General features: G+C 44.0%; 1 protein-coding gene across 46 annotated transcripts in view; it reads left to right on the forward strand.

Annotated features, from left to right (window-relative positions):
• LOC126398131 (plasminogen-like) overlaps positions 1–24,349 on the forward strand; it is a 192,159-nt gene that overhangs the window by 77,849 nt on the left and 89,961 nt on the right. For 26 of the 46 annotated variants that reach the window (XM_050057357.1, XM_050057527.1, XM_050057551.1 and 23 more), the window contains 10 exons: positions 3,781–3,943; positions 4,037–4,161; positions 5,398–5,560; positions 5,677–5,801; positions 10,147–10,309; positions 10,427–10,551; positions 12,086–12,248; positions 12,366–12,490; positions 13,821–13,983; positions 14,100–14,224. In XM_050057357.1, coding sequence (XP_049913314.1) covers positions 3,781–3,943; positions 4,037–4,161; positions 5,398–5,560; positions 5,677–5,801; positions 10,147–10,309; positions 10,427–10,551; positions 12,086–12,248; positions 12,366–12,490; positions 13,821–13,983; positions 14,100–14,224 — 1,440 coding nt within the window. The remainder of the gene's footprint in view (positions 1–3,780; positions 3,944–4,036; positions 4,162–5,397; positions 5,561–5,676; positions 5,802–10,146; positions 10,310–10,426; positions 10,552–12,085; positions 12,249–12,365; positions 12,491–13,820; positions 13,984–14,099; positions 14,225–24,349) is intronic. The other 20 variants (XM_050057395.1, XM_050057619.1, XM_050057478.1 and 17 more) reach the window with 19 other exon arrangements.

The raw sequence follows: 24,349 nt of genomic DNA on the forward strand, positions 1-24,349 counted from the left end.
CGCTGCTGAAGCAGCAGCCAATTGCAGACCGAGATTCTCAAGGCGAGGCTGGGAAAAATTGAAAGAGAGGACGAATATGGAAGAGAAACGTAACTCCTGTACCAGCCGGTGAAATTCCCCGTGGAGCTGCCAGGTTTGCAGGACTCTGTGGACACAGATGGACCGACTGCTCTGGGCCCTGCGTTTCCTCAGCAAATACGCCGATGCAATACAAAGGAGGCTTCCGAAAGTGCGATCCATGGTGAAAGAGGAAACCGAAGATGTGCATGCTATATATAGGCTACCTTTTTTTCCCTCCAAATAAGCTCAAGCTTATTTACCACCAATTACATTTCTCAGTGGTCCTACCTGCCAATAGGAGGGTAAAATCATAATAATAAAAGACCCATAAAGGCTATATGACTGTGTTTATTAGCATTATTTTAATTGTATAATGAAAGTCATGAAGAATACAAAGTGAAGACATGAATGATAGTATGTTTGTTCATCCTTGTAAAGTGCACAGCCGGTCAGCCTAGATGGACACATCTGCAGCGCCCGGCCCCACCCCTTTGGCTGCTGCAAGCGCCTACTGGAGCTGGCCGTGTGAGCGATGTCAGAGCGACCAGAGCGCCCGCAGACGACCATGAAGCTTTTGGTGGGAATCCCCAGTTACTCCACTACACGGCTGCTGAGCTCCTCCTGTTACGGTTCCACCTGCCTGACCTGCCGCTGATACTGCACCTCTTCCCAGACATCGCTCGCATTCCCCATCAGAAATGCATCCACCGCGGATCCCGTCAGAGCTTCCACATCAATGACTCCAGTGCCATAAATTCCATCTGGTCCACAACCCGTCGTCCACCGAGGAACTCCGGTCGGACCGTTGACCGCAGTGTATTAGCCAACTTGGCCAGGTCAGCTAATGTTAGCACCGCCACTGACCGCAGCGATGTCAACTTTGGACTATTCAACATCCGTTCTCTCACGGGCAAAGGACAACTCCTTCGGGACCTCCTCCTTGATCGTAAGTTTGACCTTCTCTGTCTAACAGAGACATGGCAACAACCCAATGACTTTTTCCAACTGAACGAGTCCACTCCACATGGGTTTGTTTACACATGTCAACCATGTCACACAGACAGAGGAGGAGTCCTTGCGATAATCTACCACAAGATGTGGAAAGTCTCGGCTTTCTCCGTCCCAGTGTATGCATCATTCAAAACAGTGGTCCTACACATAAATGGTCCAACAAAAACTACAGTGGCCACTGTTTACCGCCCACCTAAAGCCAATAAGGACTTTATTTATGACTTTCCTACCTTCCTCACTCACATCTGTTCCCTTTCCCCCAATATAATTCTGCTTGGATATATTAATATACATATGGAAAACATCAACCACCCTCTTACTAAGGATTTCACTTCATGCCTGGACAGTATTGGATTACAACAGTATATTAATCTCCCAACACACTCAAAAAGACATTTCTTGGACTTGGTTTGCTGCTCCGGTGTCACTAACTGCTCTGCAAATAATTTCCCCATTTCTGACCATATGTTAATTTCATTCACCACGAAACTAACACTGTCAAAAACTAAACCACCACATGTCATCTCATATCACAGTACCAAAACCATTAATCTAAGAGCCCTCACATCAGGTTTGGAAACTCTCCCCAACATCAGCTCACCTGCCTCTACTGATGAACCGGTCTCTCATTATGATAATGGTCTTCACACTCTACTGGACTCACTTGCTCCATTAAAAACCCAGACTGTATCCTTCAGCCACTCTGCCCCCTGGTTTTCACCCCATCTACGCCAACTCAAAGCCACAGGACGCCAACTGGAACGGCTCTACAGGAAGACTGGTCTCACTATTCACAAGCAAATGTACCACAGCCATATTCTGTTTAACAAGGACTCTTTCTCCACAGCAAAATCACAATACTATGCTGAATTAATCAGTGCTGGCGATGGGAACAATCGGGCACTGTTCTCACTGGTCACCAGACTCTCTTCCTCCACATTTTTACTCAGCTGATTACTGTAACTCACTGATGGCATTTTTCAATACAAAAATAGACCGGATCCACTTGCAACTGACCCCTCACACCTCCTGCAGTTCATCTCCTCCTGTTCCCCTGCCCCCCCTCACCCAACCATTTACAAGTTTCCACCTCCTTTCTGATGCTGACATATCAGAACTCATCCGGAAATCCAAACCATCCACTTGCCAGCTTAACCCTGCCAACCCCTTATTCAAAGCATGCCTCCCCTCCCTCTCATCTATGATAACCACCATCATCCATTCCTCCCTCACCTCTGGTTGTGTTCCATCCTCCCTCAAATCTGCTGCTGTAATTCCAATTCTCAAGAAACCCAGTTCAGATCCCAACAACTTCAGTAACCTCCGCCCTATTTCCGAATTGCCTTTTCTCTCAAAAATCCTGGAAAAAAACAGTGCATCTCAAGTTCACTCTCACCTCTCCAGCAATAACCTCTACGAACAGTTCCAGTCTGGCTTCTGTCCTCACCACAGCACAGAAACAGCCCTTATCAAAATCACCAATGACCTCCTGATTGCAGCTGACTTTGGACTTTTATCCATCCTCATCCTCCTCGATTTGAGCGCAGCCTTCAACACCATCTCCCACGCCATCCTCCTCGACAGACTGGCATCCATTGGAATATCCAACACACCCCTCGACTGGTTTAAATCATATCTCAAAGGCCGCACTCAGTTCATTCAGTTAAAATCCTTCACGTCCCAGCCATCTCCCCTCTCCTCCAGTGTTCCCCAGGGCTCTGTCCTTGGTCCCCTCCTCTTGATTATCTATCTCCTCCCCCTTGGCCATATTTTTGGAAAACACAATATACACTTTCACTGCTATGCGGATGACACCCAGCTCTATCTCTCCAGCCCGCCTGACCACCATGGGGTCCAGAGCCTTCAGCCGCTCGGCCCCCCACCTCTGGATCTCCCTCCCACCTGTTATCCGAAATATACAATCCCTGAACATTATCAAATCCAACCTCAAAACATATCTGTGTAAACAAGCCTATCACTGCTAAATGTCATTCCCTACTGCTAACTTCTTCATGTTATATTATTGCTGATTATTAATGATAATGATAACCATGTTGGGTATACAATTCAACCATGTTGTGCTCAACTGTGTGTATAAACACACACGCGCACACACACACACACACACACACACACACACACACACACACACACACACACACACACACACACATTTGACATTTGTCATTCATATATATATATATATATACATCCCAGACTGTGGATATCTTTGGAGGCAATCTCTGTTTATTCCTGACAACAGGTGGTAAAAACAAAAATCCTCTGTCATACACAACATGCAAACTTCCAGCCCCTCTCCCAAGGAGCACAACAGCAAAAGGGGAGAAGTAAGGAGGGAGACACCCCTTTATATGTGGGGTACCCCCAAAGGTGAATGTAGGGGTCCAAAAACTGGTTATCAAATGCTCCAAATATTGAGTGCTGACGCCTAAGCATGTCAAGTAATAACAACTGAAAGAAATGTTGTGGAATTATAATACTTATTACAAATGTAGATTTAACTTTGTTACACATATTACTGCTGAATAGACGACCCTGTTACATTTATATTTATGTTGTATATAAATGGCTGTTATAGCAGCTGTTTAGTCAGTTTCATTTTGTAATGTGACATCAGTTAAAGCACCACCACTTTACTTGTATTTTCTTTGAGTTCTGTAACCAATCCATCTCATCTTCTGTGCTCAGCATCCAAGCCTCCCACCCTCATCCCACATCTGACCTGTTTCACTGGTAGAGGCCAAGCATACCGAGGCACGACTGCTGTAACTGAATCTGGGAAAACATGCCAGAGCTGGTCGGCTCAAACGCCACACCAACACGACCGCACGCCAGACAACAATCCCGGAAAGTAAGAGCTACCGTAACTGAATATTTTGTGGCATGTTGCCTTCATTGTTTGGTTTGCCTGTGTTTATCATCATTACTGTCTGTTGTTTGTCAGAGGCCTGGTTCACAACTACTGTCGTAACCCCGACAATGAGGGGAGTCCCTGGTGTTACACTACTGACCCTGACAGCCGCTGGGAGTACTGCGATGTGCCAAGCTGTGAGGATGGAGTCGGACCAGGTATAACAGTAATCAGTGGTGTTGATTTTCACCAGTTTACAATAACATTAATGACAGTGGTGATGACGGTAGATTCAAAGATCACACTCGTCAATAAAGATGAGTGCAGTGCTCAATTAAAACACGCCTGTTCGTAACTGAAATCTGGACTTTAAAATAGACTCTATTCTCAAGATTGGCATGGCAAAGTTGTTATTGTGACCTCGTCATACTATTAAAACAATTGGACATTTTAGTAGTGAGTCTGTTAACTGTTTACCTGTGGAGTGTTGGCGGGCTTCCACTCCTCACCTGGTGGCTGCTACCTGCTGGTACAACATTCATCCATTCATCATGTGGATTAACCGACTGGTTGTGAGTTTCGTGCTCGTCTGGACTGTCCTGTCCATTATATCAAATCCATCTGCAGCCTTACCGTGGATTCCCACCAAAAGCTTCATGAGCATCATAAGCAGCCGGCAGCCATTCATTGTCAATACAAGCTGGCGACAAAGGGCGTCAGGGGCGTCGACTGCAGCGAGCGGCACGATGCCAGCAACCAGAGCATCAAGTAGAAGTTGAGAGAAGCTGAACTTTATGCAAATGAGCAGCGCCGCTGCTGAAGCAGCAGCCAATTGCAGACCGAGAATCTCAAGGCGAGGCCGAGAAAAGTTGAAAGAGAGGACGAATATGGAAGAGAAACGTAACTCCTGTACCAGCCGGTGAAATTCCCCGTGGAGCTGCCGGGTTTGCAGGACTCTGTGGCCACAGATGGACCGACTGCTCCTGGCCCTGACTGTGGATATCTTTGGAGGCAATCTCTGTTTATTCCTGACAACAGATGGTAAAAACAAAAATCCTCTGTCATACACAACATGCAAACTCCAGCCCCTGTCCCACGGAGCACAACAGCAAAAGGGGAGAGGTAAGGAGGGAGACATCCCTTTATAGGTGGGGTACCCCCAAAGGTGAATGTAGGGGTCCAAAAACTGGTTATCAAACACTCCAAATATTGAGTGCAGAGGCCTAAGCATGTCAAGTAATAACAACTGAAACAAATGTAGATTCAACTGCGTTACACATATTCCTGCTGTATAAATGACCTTGTTACATTTATATGTATATTGTATATGAATGTCTGTTACAGCAGCTGTTTAGTCAGTTTCATTTTATAATTTGACATTATTCAAAATGCCACCACTTTACTTGTATTTTCTTTGAGTTCTACAACCAATCTATCTCATCTTCTGTGCTCAGCATCCAAGCCTCCCACCCTCATCCCACATCTGACCTGTTTCACCGGTAAAGGTGAAGCATACCGAGGCACCACTGCTGTAACTGAATCTGGCAAAACATGCCAGAGCTGGTCGGCTCAGACACCACACCAACACGACCGCACGCCAGACAACAATCCCGGAAAGTAAGAGCTACTGTAACTGAAAAATGATGTTCTTAATAAAAGAGGGACCTATGGCATGTTGCCTTCACTGTTTGGTTTGCCTGTGTTTATCATTATTACTGTCTGTTGTTTGTCAGAGGCCTGGTTAACAACTACTGTCGTAACCCTGACAATGAGAGGAGACCCTGGTGTTACACTTCTGACTCTAAAAGCCGCTGGGAGTACTGCAGTGTGCCACGCTGTGAGGATGCAGCCCAACCAGGTATAATAGTAATCAATGGTGATGATTTCTCACCACTGTTATTCATATCCATTTACTGTATAGGCTATGTATGTGTGAGTCTGTGTGTGTGTGTGTGTGTGTGTGTGTGTAAATATATATATATACATATACACCCATCAGCCAAAAAAACACTGACAGGTGAAGTGAATAACTTTGATCATTTTGTTCCAATGCATTACTCTGCTGGGAAACTCTGCTGGTTCTGGCATTCATGTGGATACCAGCTGACATCTTCCACCAACCATTGCAGACCAAGTACCCCCCCTCATGGTAACAGTGCTCCCCAATGGCAGTGCCCCCCCCCCCCCCCAGCAGAAAAAAGCAGCATGCCACACTACAAAAACTGTTTAGAAATGGCCTGTGGAGCATGACAAAAAGCTCAAGGTGTCGACCTGGCTTCTAAATTTCCCAGGTCCCAATCTGCTCAAGGATTCTTGTGATGTGCCGGTACCCCAGATGTACCCCTAATCCAAGGTGGGGCCTCCTTGGATCGGACTTGGCTCTGACCTGTCGAGGCATGGACACAGGATCTCTGGGAGTGTCCTGCAATGTCTGGCACTAGTGTGTTGGTGGCAGATCCATTTAGTCCAGTGGGTTGTGAGGTGGGTAAATGGCATATGCCACAGATGCTCATTCAGAATGGGATCTGGGGAATTTGGAGGCCAGGTTGACACTTTGAGGTCTTTGTCACATTCCTTGGGCCAATCCTGAGCGATGTATGTGTTACAATGAAGTGACACTTTAAAGTCAGATCCCCGGGCCACACCAAGACAGATACAAGGAGGCAGTATTGATACAAAGGTAAGTGGTTTATTTACTGATATAATGAATATGGAGCAAAATGGATTTATAGACTAAAATCAAGTAATGGATTAAAATGTAACAGATCAGTGGTCATTCATAATATACACAAAAAGAACAGCAGCAGTAATATATGTCCAGTGTCTCTGAACCCCAAAACCCAGTCCCGGAAGTCAGCGCAACAGTGCTGATATGGATACTCAGTCTGTCTCGAGGAGACGGCGGCGGCGTCCGCTTAGCATCTCCAACAGTCCTTGGTTGCAGCCTCTTCTCTGCGTAGCGCAGCCCCAGTCCACTGCCACTTGCCGGCTCCTCCTCCTCCAGGGAAACGCCGTCTCAGCTGGAAGAACGACACAAGAAATCACAGTTGATTCGGAGCCGACGTTAGCCGCACCCACACACAAACCAGAGACACAGTTCTGTACGTTCCTTTCACTTATCGTTATTTAGGCTCATCAAAAGTCATCTTCCTCCGACACCGTCTCACGGCCGACGAGTCGATCGCCCGCTCACGTCTGCCGCCAGAGCCTTCAGCTGCGTCCGCCGTCTCTCTCCGAGAGGCGCTCCAGAAGGGGAAGAAAGACAAAAGCCCCGCACCATGTGTGCACCATCTTCTAAATGATCTGCTCAGCTGACTGTGGGCCAATGATTTGTTAATTGTGCAAAAGGGGAGGGGAACAGAGGGAAACAAGGACGCCATGTGAAAAAGTCCACAATACACCATGGCTTCTGCTCAGTCCGTGTGCCAATAAATCATAGCAAGTCACAATACACAGCAAACAATAATAAACAAGCACACCTTAAGGCATAACCATGAAGAATGTTATATTCAACTGCCCCTGTCATCCTGTGACACATGCAGTGTGGCATGGTGCATTGTCCTGCAGGGGGGCCACTGCCATTGGGGAGTATTGTTGCCATGAGGAGGGCTACTTGGTCTGCAATTGTGTTTGAGTGGGTGGAACATGTCAGGTGGTATCAACATGAATGCCAGAACCAAAGGTTTCCCAGCAGAACAATGCATTGGAACAAAATAATGAAAGTTATTCAACTCACCTGTCAGTGGTTTTAATGTTTTGGCTGATCGGTGTATATAAAATCACCCTCTCAACCTCTTCGGGTGGTATCTGTATCATCCTCAAGCTGGGGTCCTCTACCAACCAGAGGCCTGGGAGTCAGAGGGTTCTGCATGGTATTTTAGCTGTTCCTAGGACTGCACACTTCTGCACTGAGGCTTGCTGTTCCTAGGACTGCACACTTCTGCACTGAGGCTTCAGATGTTGTTCCTGGAATCTGCCGGAGCTACTCTCCCAGTTTGGGGGTCACTGCCCCGAGTGCTCCTACTACCATGGGGTCCACGTCAATTTTGACCTTGCACATCTGTTCCAGCTGTTCTTTCAACCCTTGATCCCTCTCCAGCTTTTTGTGTTCTGTCTTTTTGATGTTGCTGTCGGCTGGTAGTGCACCATCTACCACCACTGCCCTCTGGTGTTTCTCAACCACCACTATGTCCGGTTGGGTAGCAAGCAGCTGTTCGTCAGTCTGGAAGCTGAAGTCCCACAGGATCTTAGCCCTGTTGTTTTCAACCACCTTTGGTGGTGTGTCCCATCGGTATTTGGGTACTTCAAGTCCATACTGGGTACAGATGTTCCTGTACACTATCCCAGCCACTTGGTTGTGCCTCTCCATGTACACTGATCCTGCTTGCATCTTGCACCCTGCCACAATGTGCTGGACCGTCTCAGGGGCATCTTTGTACAGCCTGCACCTTGAGTCTGATCTGTTGTGGTAGACCCTGGCCTCTATGGCCCTTGTGTTTAGGGCCTGTTCTTGTGCTGCTATGATTAGTGCCTCTGTGCTATCTGTCAGTCCAGCATTCTCCAGCCACTGGTAGGTCTTCCTGATATCGGCCACCTCCTCTATCTGACGTTCCTATGCACCATGTAGGGGCTTGTCCCTCCATGTTGTTTGCTCCTCCACCTCTTTGCTCTCACCAGGTTTCTGTTGTCTCAGGCATTCACTTAGCAGCTCATCCTTTGGGGCTATCCTCTTGATGTACTTCTGGATTTTTGATGTTTCATCCTGGATAGCGGCTCTGATGCTCATTAGTTCTCGGCCCCCCTCTTTCCACTTAGTGTATAGCTCAGGGTGCTGGACTTGGGGTGGAACCCTCCATGCATAGTGAGGAGCTTTCTTGTCTTGATATCTGTGGCTTCTATCTCCGCCTTTGGCCAGCTTATGACGCCAGCTGGGTATCTGATGACTGGCAGTCCGTACATGTTGACGGCTCAAACCTTGTTCTGACCATTCAGCTGACTTCTCAGGACTTGCCTTACTCTCTGGAGGTATTTGGTTGTGAACGACTTCCTTGCGGCCTCCTCATGATTTCCATTGGCCTGTGGGATCCCACGGTACTAGTAGCTGTCCTGGATATCTACTATGTTGCCCTCTGGTAGGTCAACTCCTTCAGTTCTGATCATCTTGCCTCCCTTTGATACCATCTGACCACACTTGTCTGGTCCGAATGACATCCCCTTGTCCTTGCTGTAGATACTGGTGGTGTGGATCAGTGAGTCGATTTCTCGCTCATTCTTGGCATACAGCTTGATGTCATCCATGTAGAGCAGGGGGCTTATTGTTAACCCCACTTTGGAATCAGTATCCATAGCGAGTTTTCTTGATGATCTGACTGAGGGCACTCAGGCCTATGCAGAACAGCAGTGGTGACAGTGCATCCCCTTGGTATGTGCCCCATTTGATGATGACTTGGGCAGTGGGCTTTGAGTTGGCCTCCAGGTTCATCTTCCACATTTCCATGGAGTTCTTTATGAAGGCCGTTAGTGTCCTGTTGATCTTGTATAGTTCCAGACATTCCAGTATCTATGTGTGTGGCACCAAGTCATAGGCTTTCTTGTAGTCAATCCATGCTGTGCACAGGTTGGTTTTTCTGCTCTTGCAGTCTCGGGCGATTGCTCTGTCGACCAGTAGCTGGTGCTTGGCTTCTCTGGTGTTCCTGCCAGTTCCTTTCTGTGTTTCTCTCTTTATCTTGGCCTCCAGCCATCTCTTCCACAGAGGATACTGGTTCTTATGTACCATGTCAATCTTGAATCCAAGCATCTCCAGGACTGTACTGTGAATCAGCTTGTTGGTGTCAGTGATGGTCCTTGTAGGGATGGTATTTAGGGCAGCATTAACATCCTCTAGTAGATCATCTGAAGGTATTTGGCAATATATATATGAGTATATATATATATATATATATATATTTACACATACACAAATATATTTACTTAAATACGTATATATATATATATATATATATATGTACACACACACAAACATAAATAGATTTAGATATATAGATACAGATATATATGCACACACATATACGTAGCTATATAGCTAGCTATAGCTATTGAATAATTACTGTTTTCACAGTCAGCGTTATCTTGTTGAAGCACCACTATTCTACTTGTATTTTCTTTGAGTTCTATAACCAATCCATCTCATCTTCTGTGCTCAGCATCCAGGCCTCCCACCATGATCCCACATCTGACCTGTTTCACCGGTAAAGGTGAAGCATACCGAGGCACCACTGCTGTAACTGAATCTGGCAAAACATGCCAGAGCTGGTCGGCTCAGACGCCACACCAACACGACCGCACGCCACACAACAATCCCGGAAAGTAAGAGCTACTGTTAACTGAAAAATGTTGTTCTTGATAAAAGAGGGACCTATGGCATGTTGCCTTCACTGTTTGGTTTGACTGTGTTTATCATTATTACTGTCTGTTGTTTGTCAGAGGCCTGGTTAACAACTACTGTCGTAACCCTGACAATGAGAGGAGACCCTGGTGTTACACTACTGACTCTAAAAGCCGCTGGGAGTACTGCAGTGTACCACGCTGTGAGGATGCAGCCGGACCAGGTATAACAGTAATCAATGGTGATGATTTCTCACCAGTTTACAATAACATTAATGACAGTGGTGATGAAGGAAGATTCAAAAATCACACTCTTCAATAAAGATGAGTGCAGTGCTCAATCAAAGCACGCCTGTTCTTAATGGGCAGACTGCTTAGCCTGTGGTATCGTATTAGTTGTTGCATATTCAGACTTTACTTACAAAATGTAGTCACTTGTAGGTTATGGATTTCTTTTGTGGGGGTATTTTGTCAGCGGTAACATGATTACCAGCAAAAGTAAACAATGGATGTAGGTAAACACATGCTCGACTCAGTCCACACTACCGCGAACAGAAAGTAGAGCATGAATTTAATGAGCTGCAAATCCAGGTCAGAATACCAGTGAAAGACATTTACAGTATGTTCAACTCAGTCTGCAGAATCCTGAAGCCCCGCCTCCACTCCTGCACAGAGCCACCGAGCCTGTTATTATTGAAAGTGTTCCATGTCCAAATTGCACCAAATATGACATTGCACGTCAGTGAGCCATCTTTTTTATTTTCTGTGTTTACTATTATCTTTGCATATAAATATATAAATATACATATATATTTTCCACAGTAGGCCGATACAGCAGAGCGGTAGTGGTGAGGTGCTCTATCTGCAGCTTACAAGCATTTAACAGGACACACCTACTCACCAATACATTGCTGAATTATTTTATGATGTAACTATTAATAATAAACATGTTGGGTATACAATTCAACCATGTTGTGCTCAACTGTGTGTATAAACACACACACACACACACACACACACACACATATACATTTGACATTTGTCATTCATATATATATATATATATATATATATTTACTGTAAATGTATATGTGTATGTGTGTCTGTGTGTGTGTATGTATTAATTTACATTTATGTAACCAGTGGACTCTAGTGATGTCTGCGTTGTGTAGATATAAAGAGGCCCAGACTGTGGATATCTTTGGAGGTGATCTCTGTTTATTCCTGACAACAGGTGGTACAAACAAAAATCCTCTGTCATATACAACATGCAAACTCCAGCTCATACACAAATTAAGCGACACAAGATAGTATTAGCATAAAATGAACTTATAAACTACTAACAGAGCTAAAAGACGGAAATTACTGTAAGAGCAATGTTGCTTACCTCTCCCACGGAGCACAACAGCAAAAAGGGAGAGGTAAGGAGGGAGACACCCCTTTATAGGTGGGGTACCCTCAAAGGTGAACGTAGGGGTCCAAAAACTGGTTATCAGACGCTCCAAATATTGAGTGCTGAGGCCTAAGCATGTCAAGTAATAACAACTGAAACAAATGTTGTGGAATTATAATACTTATTACAAATGTAAATTTAACTTTGTTACACATATATTCCTGCTGTATAAATGACCTTGTTACATTTATATGTATATTGTATATGAATGGCTGTTAAAGCAGCTATTTTGTCACATAGCACCACTACTCTACTTGTATTTTCTTTGAGCTCTATAACCAATCCATCTCATCTTCTGTGCTCAGCATCCAAGCCTCCCACCCTCATCCCACATCTGACCTGTTTCACCGGTAAAGGTGAAGCATACCGAGGCACCACTGCTGTAACTGAATCTGGCAAAACATGCCAGAGCTGGTCGGCTCAGACGCCACACCAACACGACCGCACGCCACACAACAATCCCGGAAAGTAAGAGCTACTGTTAACTGCAAAATGTTGTTCTTGATAAAAGAGGGACCTATGACATGTTGCCTTCACTGTTTGGTTTGCCTGTGTTTATCATTATTACTGTCTGTTGTTTGTCAGAGGCCTGGATAACAACTACTGTCGTAACCCTGACAATGAGAAGATGCCCTGGTGTTACACTACTGACCCTGACAGCCGCTGGGAGTACTGCAGTGTGCCAAGCTGTGAGGATGCAGTCGGACCAGGTATAACAGTACTCAATGGTGATGATTTCTCACCAGTTTACAATAACATTAATGACAGTGGTGATGAAGGTAGATTCAAAGATCACACTCTTCAATAAAGATGAGTGCAGTGCTCAATCAAAACACTCCTGTTCCTAATAGGCCGACTTTTCGGATGTATTTATCTGATGTTCAACTTAGTCCACAGAATCCTGAAGCCCCACCCCCACTCCTGCACAGAGCCACCGAGCCTGATCAGTCTTTATTCAAAGTTTATTATTATTGAAAGTGTTCCATGTCCAAATTGCACCAAATATGACATTGCACGTCACTGAGCCATCTTGTTTTATTTTCTGTGTTTATTATTGTCTTTGTATATAAATACATAAATTTACATATATATATATTCCACAATAGGCCGATACAGCAGAGCGATAGTAGTGAGGTGCTCTATCTGCAGCTTACAAGCATTTAACATAACACACCTACTCACCAATACATTGCTGAATTATTTTATGATGTAACTATTAATGATAAACATGTTGGGTATACAATTCAACCATGTTGTGCTCAACTGTGTGTATAAACACACACACACACACACACACACACATATACATTTGACATTCACATACATATGTATATATATATACATACACTGTAAATGTATATGTGTGTGTGTGTGTGTGTGTGTGTGTATGTATTAATTTACATTTATGTAACCAGTGGACTCTAGTGATGTCTGCGTTGTGTAGATATAAAGAGGCCCAGACTGTGGATATCTTTGGAGGCGATCTCTGTTTATTCCTGACAACAGGTGGTAAAAAACAAAAATCCTCTGTCATACACAACATGCAAACTCCAGCTCATACACAAATTAAGCGACACAAGATAGTGTTAGCATAAAATGAACTTATAAACTACTAACAGAGCTAAAAGACGGAAATTACTGTAAGAGCAATGTTGCTTACCTCTCCCACGGAGCACAACAGCAAAAAGGGAGAGGTAAGGAGGGAGACACCCCTTTATAGGTGGGGTACCCCCAAAGGTGAACGTAGGGGTCCAAAAACTGGTTACCAGACGCTCCAAATATTGAGTGCTGAGGCCTAAGCATGACAAGTAATAACAACTGAAACAAATGTTGTGGAATTATACTTAATGTAATACTAATTACAAATGTAAATTTAACTTTGTTACACATATATTCCTGCTGTATAAATGACCCTGTTACATTTATATGTATATTGTATATGAATGGCTGTTAAAGCAGCTATTTTGTCACATAGCACCACTACTCTACTTGTATTTTCTTTGAGTTCTATAACCAATCCATCTCATCTTCTGTGCTCAGCATCCAAGCCTCCCACCCTCATCCCACATCTGACCTGTTTCACTGGTAAAGGTGAAGCATACCGAGGCACCACTGCTGTAACTGAATCTGGCAAAACATGCCAGGGCTGGTCGGCTCAGACGCCACACCAACACGACCGCACGCCAGGCAACAATCCCGGAAAGTAAGAGCTACTGTAACTGAAAAATGTTGTTCTTGATAAAAGAGGGACCTATGGCATGTTGCCTTCACTGTTTGGTTTGCCTGTGTTTATCATTATTACTGTCTGTTGTTTGTCAGAGGCCTGGATAACAACTACTGTCGTAACCCTGACGATGAGAAGATGCCCTGGTGTTACACTACTGACCCTGACAGCCGCTGGGAGTACTGCAGTGTGCAGAGCTGTGAGGATGCAGCCCGACCAGGTATAACAGTAATCGATGGTGATGAGTTTTGTACCCAGTAACGATAACATTAATGACAGTGGAGATAATGGTGGATTAGAGACCACACCGTTGAATAAAGACCAGTACAGCGCTTGTTCAAAATACACCTGTCTGGAACAGGCTGACTGCTCGGCCTGTGGTATTGGTGCGACTCATACAAGCATCATCACACTCAACACTGTGCTAGCTTGGGTTCTGAGCAACACACCTGGGCTCCAAACAGCTGGAGATTTATTATGATGTTGACATATGAAAAATATTCAATAATGTTGCTATACTTTCTCATCGTATCCTGAAATAACTTACAAAAAGCCATCCAAGGAACATGAAAAAAATTGAAAAACTGAAGTATATGTATTTGTATTGTACTGCTACATTTACCTAACAGAGACTCCAGTTCCTGGTTGTTGCGGATTCAGCTTTTACTCACAAAATATAACAATTAAAAATATGATGAAACAACCCGCAATTTCCACATACTCCGTCAGCGCTGTGCCGCGCCGCACACTGCATAGCAGATACGCTCCCATTCTAGTGAATAGCTTCATTTCCACAGCGCACGATGCGCAGCTTCTCTGGAGCGTCCCAAAAACGCCACGGCACTCCGCTTCATCGGAGATACGCGCCAGGTCTATTTTTCAGCTACTGCGTGTCCATAGCACGTCAAGCCACGTAGCTCAGATCACTCCAAACCGGAAAAGGAATGCTCACAGCATTAGGTACATTTCAAAATACAACACAATGCACAGACTACGGATTGTCTATGGAACTCTCAATTTTTTTAAAAATCATGGCACATCCTGTCGCACAAGTTGTCAGCCAGTGCGAGGGTCCCCACTGAAACGCATCGCGACGCTCCAGAAACACATCCAGTAGGCGAGGTTATGTGCTGTCGGCCGCTCCAGATCTGCAGCACTGCGCAGCGCAGACGGAGTATGTGGAAATTGTGGGTAAGTCATCAAACTATCTAGAATTTAAAGAACTTCACCTTGAACAGATGTTAGGTTTCATTTACATTCCAAGTCAGAGAAAGGGTGAAAAGTGAAGCAAGATGCCATTTGCCCAGGACCCCAAAACGACTAAATCCACCCTTGTAAAACACATCCAGTTCATGGCGACTCAAGGTCAGAAACACTGATAAAATACACTTTCCAGATGGATTAATTATCACATAGGTTTATCAGACGCTTCGACAGAACCATTGTTGTTATGAAGTAGAGCAGTAGTAACATTATTAGTGTTATAAGTTAGTGTGGCAAATTTACACAATGGATGTAGGTGAAGACATGCCCGACTGAGTCCACACCTCCACAGTTATAAAGCAGAGCATGGATTAAATTAGTGGCTACTTGCAGTCAGAGACACAAGTGAAATACACTTTTGTTCAACTTAATCTGCAGAGCCCTGAAGCACACACACACACACACACACACACACACACACACTTATACATACAGACATTCATTGCTTTATAGTTAGAAAAGACAGTAAACTTGTCAACAAGCATTCCACCTAAATAGCCAGCTGGTTTTATTGAATGATCAGATATGCAAAGCTGAAAGTTCCTTTGGTGTATATTTTTTCTTGTGCAGTGTACATCCTGGAGTGTACATTTGGAACAGGAAAACAATACAGAGGAACAAAGTCCAAAACAAAAACAGGAAAGACGTGTCAGAGTTGGGCAGCAAGATACCCACACACACCTAAGTATGTATTCATGCAACATCATGTCAGTTTACACATCACATCGTATCCTTTTATGTCTGTTCATCAAATTTTTGTCAATGTGTGTGCTGCAGCTTCACACCGGAGGAATATCCCCGAGCAGACCTGGAGTCCAACTTCTGCAGGAACCCTGATGGAGCCAGTGAGGGACCCTGGTGTTACACCACTGACCCAGACACCCGCTGGGAATACTGCGATGTAGCCAACTGCACTGGTAAATAATTTATTTATTTCATGTGTTTATTGTTTTGTTTGTTTGTGTGTGATATCAGTGACAGCAAGGCACAAATACAAACTATTGCTCATAAATCAATGCCTATTCTCATATTTGCCAGTCTTATTTATTTATGGACTCGAAGTACCCAAATCCCGATGAGACACACCACCAAAGGGGGTTGAGAACAACAGGGCTAAGATCCTGTGGGACTTCAGCTTCCAGACTGATGAACAGCTGCTGGCTACCCAACCGGACATAGTGATGGTTGACAAACACCAGAAGTGGGCAGTGGTGGTAGATGTGGCAATACCAGCAGACAGCAACATCAGAAAGAAGGAACATGAAAAGGTGGAGAAGTATCAAGGGTTGAAAGTACAACTGGAACAGATGTGGATGTGGTCCCCGTGGTAGTAGGAGAGCTCGGGGCAGTGACCTCCAAACTAGCAGAGTGGCTCCGGCAGATTCCAAGAACAACATCTGAAGCATCAGTCCAGAAATGTGCAGCCCTAGGAACAGCTAAGATACCGTGCAGAACCCTCAAACTCCCAGGCCTCTGGTAGAGGACCTGAGTTTGAGGATGATACAGATACCACTTTGAGAGGGTGATTCATATATACATATATACAGTATATATATATATATATATATATATATATATATGTATGTATGTATATCTCACCAGCCACTTTATTGGGTACATCTGTTCAACTGCTTGTTAATACAAATAGTTAATCAGCCAATCATGTGGCAGCAACTCAATGCATTTAGGTATGTAGACATGGTCAAGACGACCTGCTGAAGTTCAAACTGAGCATCAGAATGGGGAAGAAAGGTGATTTAAGTGACTTTGAACATGGCATGGTTGTTGGTGCCAGACAGGCTGGTCTGAGTATTTCAGAAATTTCTGATCTACTGGGATTTTGACCCACAACCATCTCTAGGGTTTACAGAGGATGGTCCAAAGAAGAGAAAATATCCAGTGAGCAGCAATTCTCTGGGCGAAAATGCTTTGTTGATGCCAGAGGTCAGAGGAGAATGGCCAGACTGGTTCAATGTGATAGAAAGGCAACAGTAACTCAAATAACCACTTGTTCCAACCAAGGTCTGCAGAAAACCATCTGTGAATGAACAACACGTTGAACCTTGGAGCAAATGGGCTACAGCAGCAGAAGTCCACACCAGGTGCCACTCCCATCAGCTAAGAAAAGGAAACTGAGGCTACAATCCGCACAAGCTCACCAAAATTCAATCAGGAGAGACACGTTTTTATGGTAAAAGAAGAATGAATGAATAAAAATGTGGAAAGTCTTTGGCGATTAGACCCCGTAGAGATGGTTTGATTTAAGGAGGGTGATGAATCCATAGTCGAATAGGGACCCCCGCTGGGGTCTAGACGCTGGTGGTGGTAGAGGTGGTGAAGATGAGATGAGAGGAAGATGGAGAAGTGCTGATGATCTGGATGAGTAGAGGAATGAGTCTTTCAGAGCTTGTCCTGGACTCTGGATACGATGGCTGGAGGTGACCGGGTGGAGGAGGGTGTGGAGATTCTGCCTAAAATGATGGCTGACAGCAGCAGAAGAGAGAGCAGATTTAAAATTTTGCAGTGGCATCCTGATTGGCTGAGAGATCGTGGCAAAGTGTGATCTGATAACTAGGAGTGAACACCCATTGTCAGCTGAGTGGAGGGAGTAGTGAGAGTGGGATGGAGAAAAATGTTAAAGGGTGAGCATGAGAGAGGTCTTCCTGATTGAACTTACGCTGAGCTTCATTTGGACAATATAAGATTGGAAAAATGTTGTCTGGTCTGACGAGTCTCGATTTCTGCTCTGATGATGGTAGGGTCAGAATTTGGCATTAAAAACCTAAAAGCATGGATCCATCCCGCCTTGTATCAAGGGTTCAGGCTGCTGGTGGTGGTGTAATGGTGTGGGGATGTTTTCTTGTCACACTTTGGGCCCCTTAGTACCAACTGAGCATGGTTTAAACACCACAGCCTACCTGAGTATTGTTGCTGACCGTGTCCATCCCTCTATGACCACAGTGTACCCATCTTCTGATGGCTACTTCCAGCAGAATAACGCACCATGTCACAAAGCTCAAATCATCTCAAACTGGTTTCTTGAACATGACAACGAGTTCACTGTACTCCAATGGCCTCCACAGTCACCAGATCTCAATCCAATAGAGCACCTTTGGGATGCGGTGGAACGGGAGATTTTTTTTAAAATATATTGTTCTTTTTCTTCTTTTATTTTTTTTTACATATAAGTCAAAAGTGCACTGTATAAAGTGTCTGTGCTTGTTCCTTTACAGATGAGTGTATTCACTGCAATGGTGAGGACTACAGAGGAAAAATCTCCATTACAGAAAACAGTTACACCTGCCAACGCTGGGATTCCCAGGAACCTCACAGCCATGGCTATGACCCTCACGTGTAAGACGACCAAACAGCACATCAGTCTGTTAACCAACCACACGCAGGATTAAATGATATTCAGTAGATGTATTCAGGAAGAATGTATTAACTAAGAAACCGAATCCAAGCTGTCTGAATGACTACAGACCTGTGGCTCAGATGAACAGATGAAACCTTTGAACGCCTGGAATGTTACATCTCTCCAGTGTTGTCTTAGAGCTGTATCAGTTTGCATACAGAGTCCAGTGTTGTCTTAGAGCTGTATCAGTTTGCATACAGAGTAAACAGCTCTGTGATGATGCAGTTTTATTGTGCTTCGACTTTATTTCTCAACACCTAGAGGCCTCTAACACTGCATTGTCGATTTCAATTTAGCTTTTAATACTGTTTTCCCAGGAAGGTGGTGGTGTTCTATGGAAATATATTTGTGTCTTTATTACATGCGAGAAAATAAATGATATGAGAGGGGAAAAAAATGTTTGAGAGAAAAAAAAAAATATGAGAGAAAAAGTTTTCACACTGATAGCAAAAAATAATAATATTTGAGACTAAAAAAAGTTTTGAGAGAAAGTATTTTGTCATAGAATATAAAAAAAAATAATTTGAGATTTAAAAAATGATTTCCAAGAAAAAAAACTCTCTCAAAAACCTTTTTTTTACTCTCAAATATTTTTTTGCTATCAGTGTGAAAACATTTTCTCTCAAAAAAAAAAAAAAGTTTCTCTCAAAACATTTTTCTTCTCTCTCTCAAAACCTAAGTCTTTGCTCTCGTGTCAGGATTTTGCTCTCACTGTGAAAATAATGTCATGGGCGGGGCCACGTTCCTATTGGCCAGTCTCAATNNATTTGGGAGCGGATATGCATATATAACGTTATGCATGTGTGGCCAAATGGAGAGGAGAGGGAAATGAACCAACAACACCACCTGTGGAATTGCACCCCAGGGAATAAACTCAAACCTGTAGACTACTCTTAACAACAGAAGGTCACACAGATTCGTACACTGGTAAATATGGGGACAGGAGACGGACTTCCAAATATAACACAGAGGTCCAAAGCCGCATGTATGCACAGCCGCGTTACAGTGTGCTTTAATCAGTCTGTGGAAAACCGGCAGAACAGCAGTGGAAAACGGAGCGGCCGCACCAGGGCTGGAGGCCGTGGATAGCCGTCCTTCAGGATGCCCAGCTGACGGCCCACGTCACCGTGCAGCCCCACACAGTGCATAGAGGAGGAGAAGAAGCCACAAGCTATGGCCTCAGCTACAGCAGGACAGAGAGCAGGACAACCTCGTAACATAAAGTTAACAGAACTAGCAGAAGTAGAAATAAAAAACAGAGCGAGCTTACCGGAGCGAAGGGAGCTTAAGCACAGTGCACAGCTCAAACCCAGTCACCGTCTCACAGTGAGGAAGAGCAGACACCACACTTTTCAAAGTCCTCTCCAAAGCTGCACACAACAGGAATGGCCAACGCCGCTGTAAAGCGAAGAGTCACGGCAGCTGTGACACCATAATACGCTTTAACAGTACACAAACATTGCAGCACCCATGCCTACCTTATGAGTCCCAAGTTTGGGTACAGAAACCGGAGCATGACACACACAAAGCACGCCAACCGGAGCACGCCACACACAGCCCTCGCCAGGTAAACGCCAGGTAGAAGTGAGCGTGCCTGTGAGGGGAAGACCAAATAACGCAGGTGCCACCACTGCACAATTAGGCTCCGACAACTGGAAATTAGACCCAGCTGATGCCAATTAAGGGCGGAAGTGTAGCAGCACTCACCCTGCCACACATGGAATGTTGGAAGAGAAAAGCACCGTAGTAAAGTAACGTTAATGGGATAACCTAGCTAGATGTAAAGTTAACACTAGCTGGCTAGTGCAGTTAATAACACAATCTCGGTAAAATAACATTAGGTGAGAAAAGGGATTCATTATAGGAATGATTTTGATAACCATCTTGCTCAGCTAGCTACCCATCGAGTTGTGTGTGTCACCATCTTACCCAAACATTGGAGTCTCTGCTCCCAAATAATGCAGCACATCTATGCCAGTGAATCCACCATGGTGGATGAATGATTCAGTTGAATTCGACTCCCAAGACGATCCTCACCCAGCTGTCGATTGAGACTGGCCAATAGGAACGTGGCCCCGCCCATGACATTATTTTCACAGTGAGAGCAAAATCCTGACACGAGAGCAAAGACTTAGGTTTTGAGAGAGAGAAGAAAACTGTTTTGAGAGAAATAATTTTTATTTTTGAGAGAAAATGTTTTCACACTGATAGCAAAAAAATAATATTTGAGAGTAAAAAAAGGTTTTTGAGAGAGTTTTTTTTCTTGGAAATCATTTTTTTAAATCTCAAATTATTTTTTTTTATATTCTATGATTTTTAAATCTCAAATTATTTTTTTTTATATTCTATGACAAAATACTTTCTCTCAAAACTTTTTTATTTTCTCGTATGTAATAAAGACACAAATATATCTCCATAATGTTCAAACTTAACAACAAATTCTCCAGATCCTTAACTATCAGCACTAGGCTCTACAGGGGTGTGTAATGTCCCAACTCCTGTACTAATTATACACAAATGCCTATTTCTTTAATTCACTGATGACACCACAGTACTGGTTTTCATCTTCAACAACAGCTTGCAGGAGTGAAGTTATATCCCTGGTAGACTGGTGTCATGTGAACAACTTGGAATTTTAAGCTTCCAAAACCAAGATATCAGTAGACTTTCACAGGAGCTGTGGGGATCACCTATTCTTGGTCACCTCAATGAAATGCAACATGTGGACAGCTACGAATTTCTGGGACTGACAATCTCCCCTTCCTTGAATTCAGAGGACAACAGCACTAATATTCTCAATAAAGCACACCAGAGTCTTGTTTTTAACATCATGCAACCCTGCATCCTTGTATGAGGGCATTATATTTTGGGTTAGCTGCACCTTAAACTTCATTTGCTTAACTTAGACCTGTTGTCCTCATTCGTTGACACTTTTTTGTGTCATCTAGTGGTGGCAAAAGCATACTACACTAATCCATGTAAAAACAAGATGGCGGCCATCTTTGCCAAGTCAGTTTCAGGCATTGAAATTAACAGTTTTGAACAGTTTTAGACTTTAGCACTGACCCCTAACCCACAGATAACTTTGTTGTTTGGCAACATGTCAGCTGAGGACAATAGATTGCTGGACACACAGTGGTGCGACGTACAACACCCAGAGTTACTGGATGTGATGTCACACCCCTAGTGAAAATTTATAAGGCTAGGCTACAAAGGGAGGGCTTTAAAGGACCCCTCTCACCCGGCGAACAACCTTTGTAATTTCCATCCTTCTCACAAATGACTAAGAAGCATTCAGACCAGAACATCCAAGTTTCAAAGCAACACATATCCCGAAACCTTCCACCTCCTCAACATTACGAACACAGAGCCACTCATCAGGTTGAATAATTTTGCAATAGGGCAGATGTTTTTGATGGACTTTATCTAGTGGTCGTTTGAGGTTTCTGCTAATTTCCATTTAGGTGCTAGTTTTTATCTGTGGTGCTCTTATGTGTTGGATCTTAATTTACCCATTAGTTTGATATTTTATATTTATTTTATTGGTATGGACAGTACCTGTGTTTACTTTGTATGTGTATGTTATGTGCTTTTTGAGTGATTGGTTTGACTATTTTTGCCTTTCTTTGTCTCTGTGTAAGTGAGCTCACTAAGTCAAATTCCAATCAATCATATTGATATGGCAATAAAGTATTGACTCTTGTAAATAAAAGCTAAACATTGATTTTGGTCCTGACAATTTATTTTTCATTTTGGTTCCTCTAGTCTTTCAGATAAAGATCTTGTAGAGAACTTCTGCAGGAACCCAGATGCATCCCCCCGACCATGGTGCTTCACCACCGACCCGTCCACACGATGGGACTATTGCATCATACCCCGCTGCAGTAAGTGTTCTTATTTCCTATTTTATGTGTTTCCTTTACTTCTGCCCTATTTCACTATTATAACACCTTAAACCAGACCAAGCTTCCATCATTGAGAGTCAGGGTCAGAGGAATTTTATTCACACAAGAGTAAAAATGTAAAAATGTGTTTTAGCTGCGCAGGTGCACATACCTTTAAACAAAAGGTGTGACTTCCGTCCCTCGGGATGTTGAACCACTTCCTGCTGCAGGACCATCGAACTGTCAAACTGACCTGAGGAGGAAAAGAAAATAACACATTAATAATCATAACATGATTATTGACAAAAATTAAAAACGATAAACATCATTAGTACATCATTTCAGTCATTCACAGAGGAGCTCCATCTGCAGCTTACAAAATTTCAACATAACGCACCTGCTCATCAATATTTAGTACATCATATGTATAATAATTGATAAACATGTTGGGTATATAGCGGTACAATGGTTGAGTGGTCACCAAATAGCGAGATGGTTCCAGTTTTAAACCCACCAGGTTGCTGAGGCCCTTCTTGGCTTCCTCCCCACAGTCCACAGAATGCAGGTTAGGTTAACTGATGACTCTAAATTGGCTATTGGTGTGAGGATGAGCATGAATGGTTGTCTGTCTCTATGTGTGATAGTCTGGGGACCTGTCCATGGTGTACCCCAGCCTCTCACCCAAGTAACTATTTAGCAATTCCAATTTTCACAGTCAGTTTCATTGATATTTGAAATTCTTTAAAATATCTGCCACTACTTGGTTTTTCCCCGAGTTCCCCAATTAATCCATCTCATCATCTGTGCTCAGCATCCGAGCCTCCAACGATTGTCCCAGAGCTGACCTGTGTCACTGGTAAAGGTGAAGCATACCGAGGCACCACTGCTGTGACTAAATCTGGCAAAACATGCCAGAGCTGGTCAGCTCAGGAGCCACACCAACACGACCGCACGCTTGACAACTTTCCTTGCAAGTAAGAGCTACTGTCACTGAAACATTTTTCAACATTTTTCATAGAAGAGGGACATACAGTCTGTCGCCTTAATTGTTGGCTCTACATGTGTTCATCGTTATTACTGTCTGTTGTTTGTCAGAGGCCTGGATGAGAACTACTGTCGTAACCCCGACAATGAGGAGATGCCCTGGTGTTATACCACTGACAGTGAAACTCGTTGGGAGTACTGCAACTTGGAAAAATGCACAACCGATTCTTCAGAAGATACACCCACAACCACACCTGATCCCCAGCCCCCTGCTACTACAACTCCACCACAAAAAGGTAAATTAGTCAACCTCTACATATGCATTTGTCACATTTTTAGTTTGTTTTATCATTTGTTTGCTCACTTTCCCCCGTTTGGTTGCATTAGACTGTAAGACTGGAAATGGAGAAACATACCGGGGTCCAACCTCCATCACCACTGAGGGTGTGACCTGCCAGGCCTGGAGTGCTCAGAGCCCTCACCAACACAAAGGCTTCACCCCAGAANCATATGCATTTGTCACATTTTTAGTTTGTTTTATCATTTGTTTGCTCACTTTCCCCCGTTTGGTTGCATTAGACTGTAAGACTGGAAATGGAGAAACATACCGGGGTCCAACCTCCATCACCACTGAGGGTGTGACCTGCCAGGCCTGGAGTGCACAGAGCCCTCACCAACACAAAGGCTTCACCCCAGAAACTGACCCTGACAAGGGGCTGGAGGGAAATGTAAGTGTGTGTGTGTGTGTGTGTGTGTGTGTGTGTGTGTGTGTGTGTGTGTGTGTGTGTGTGTGTGTGTG

The sequence above is a fragment of the Epinephelus moara genome, chromosome 2, assembly GCF_006386435.1.
Source record: "Epinephelus moara isolate mb chromosome 2, YSFRI_EMoa_1.0, whole genome shotgun sequence".
NCBI lineage: Eukaryota > Metazoa > Chordata > Actinopteri > Perciformes > Serranidae > Epinephelus > Epinephelus moara.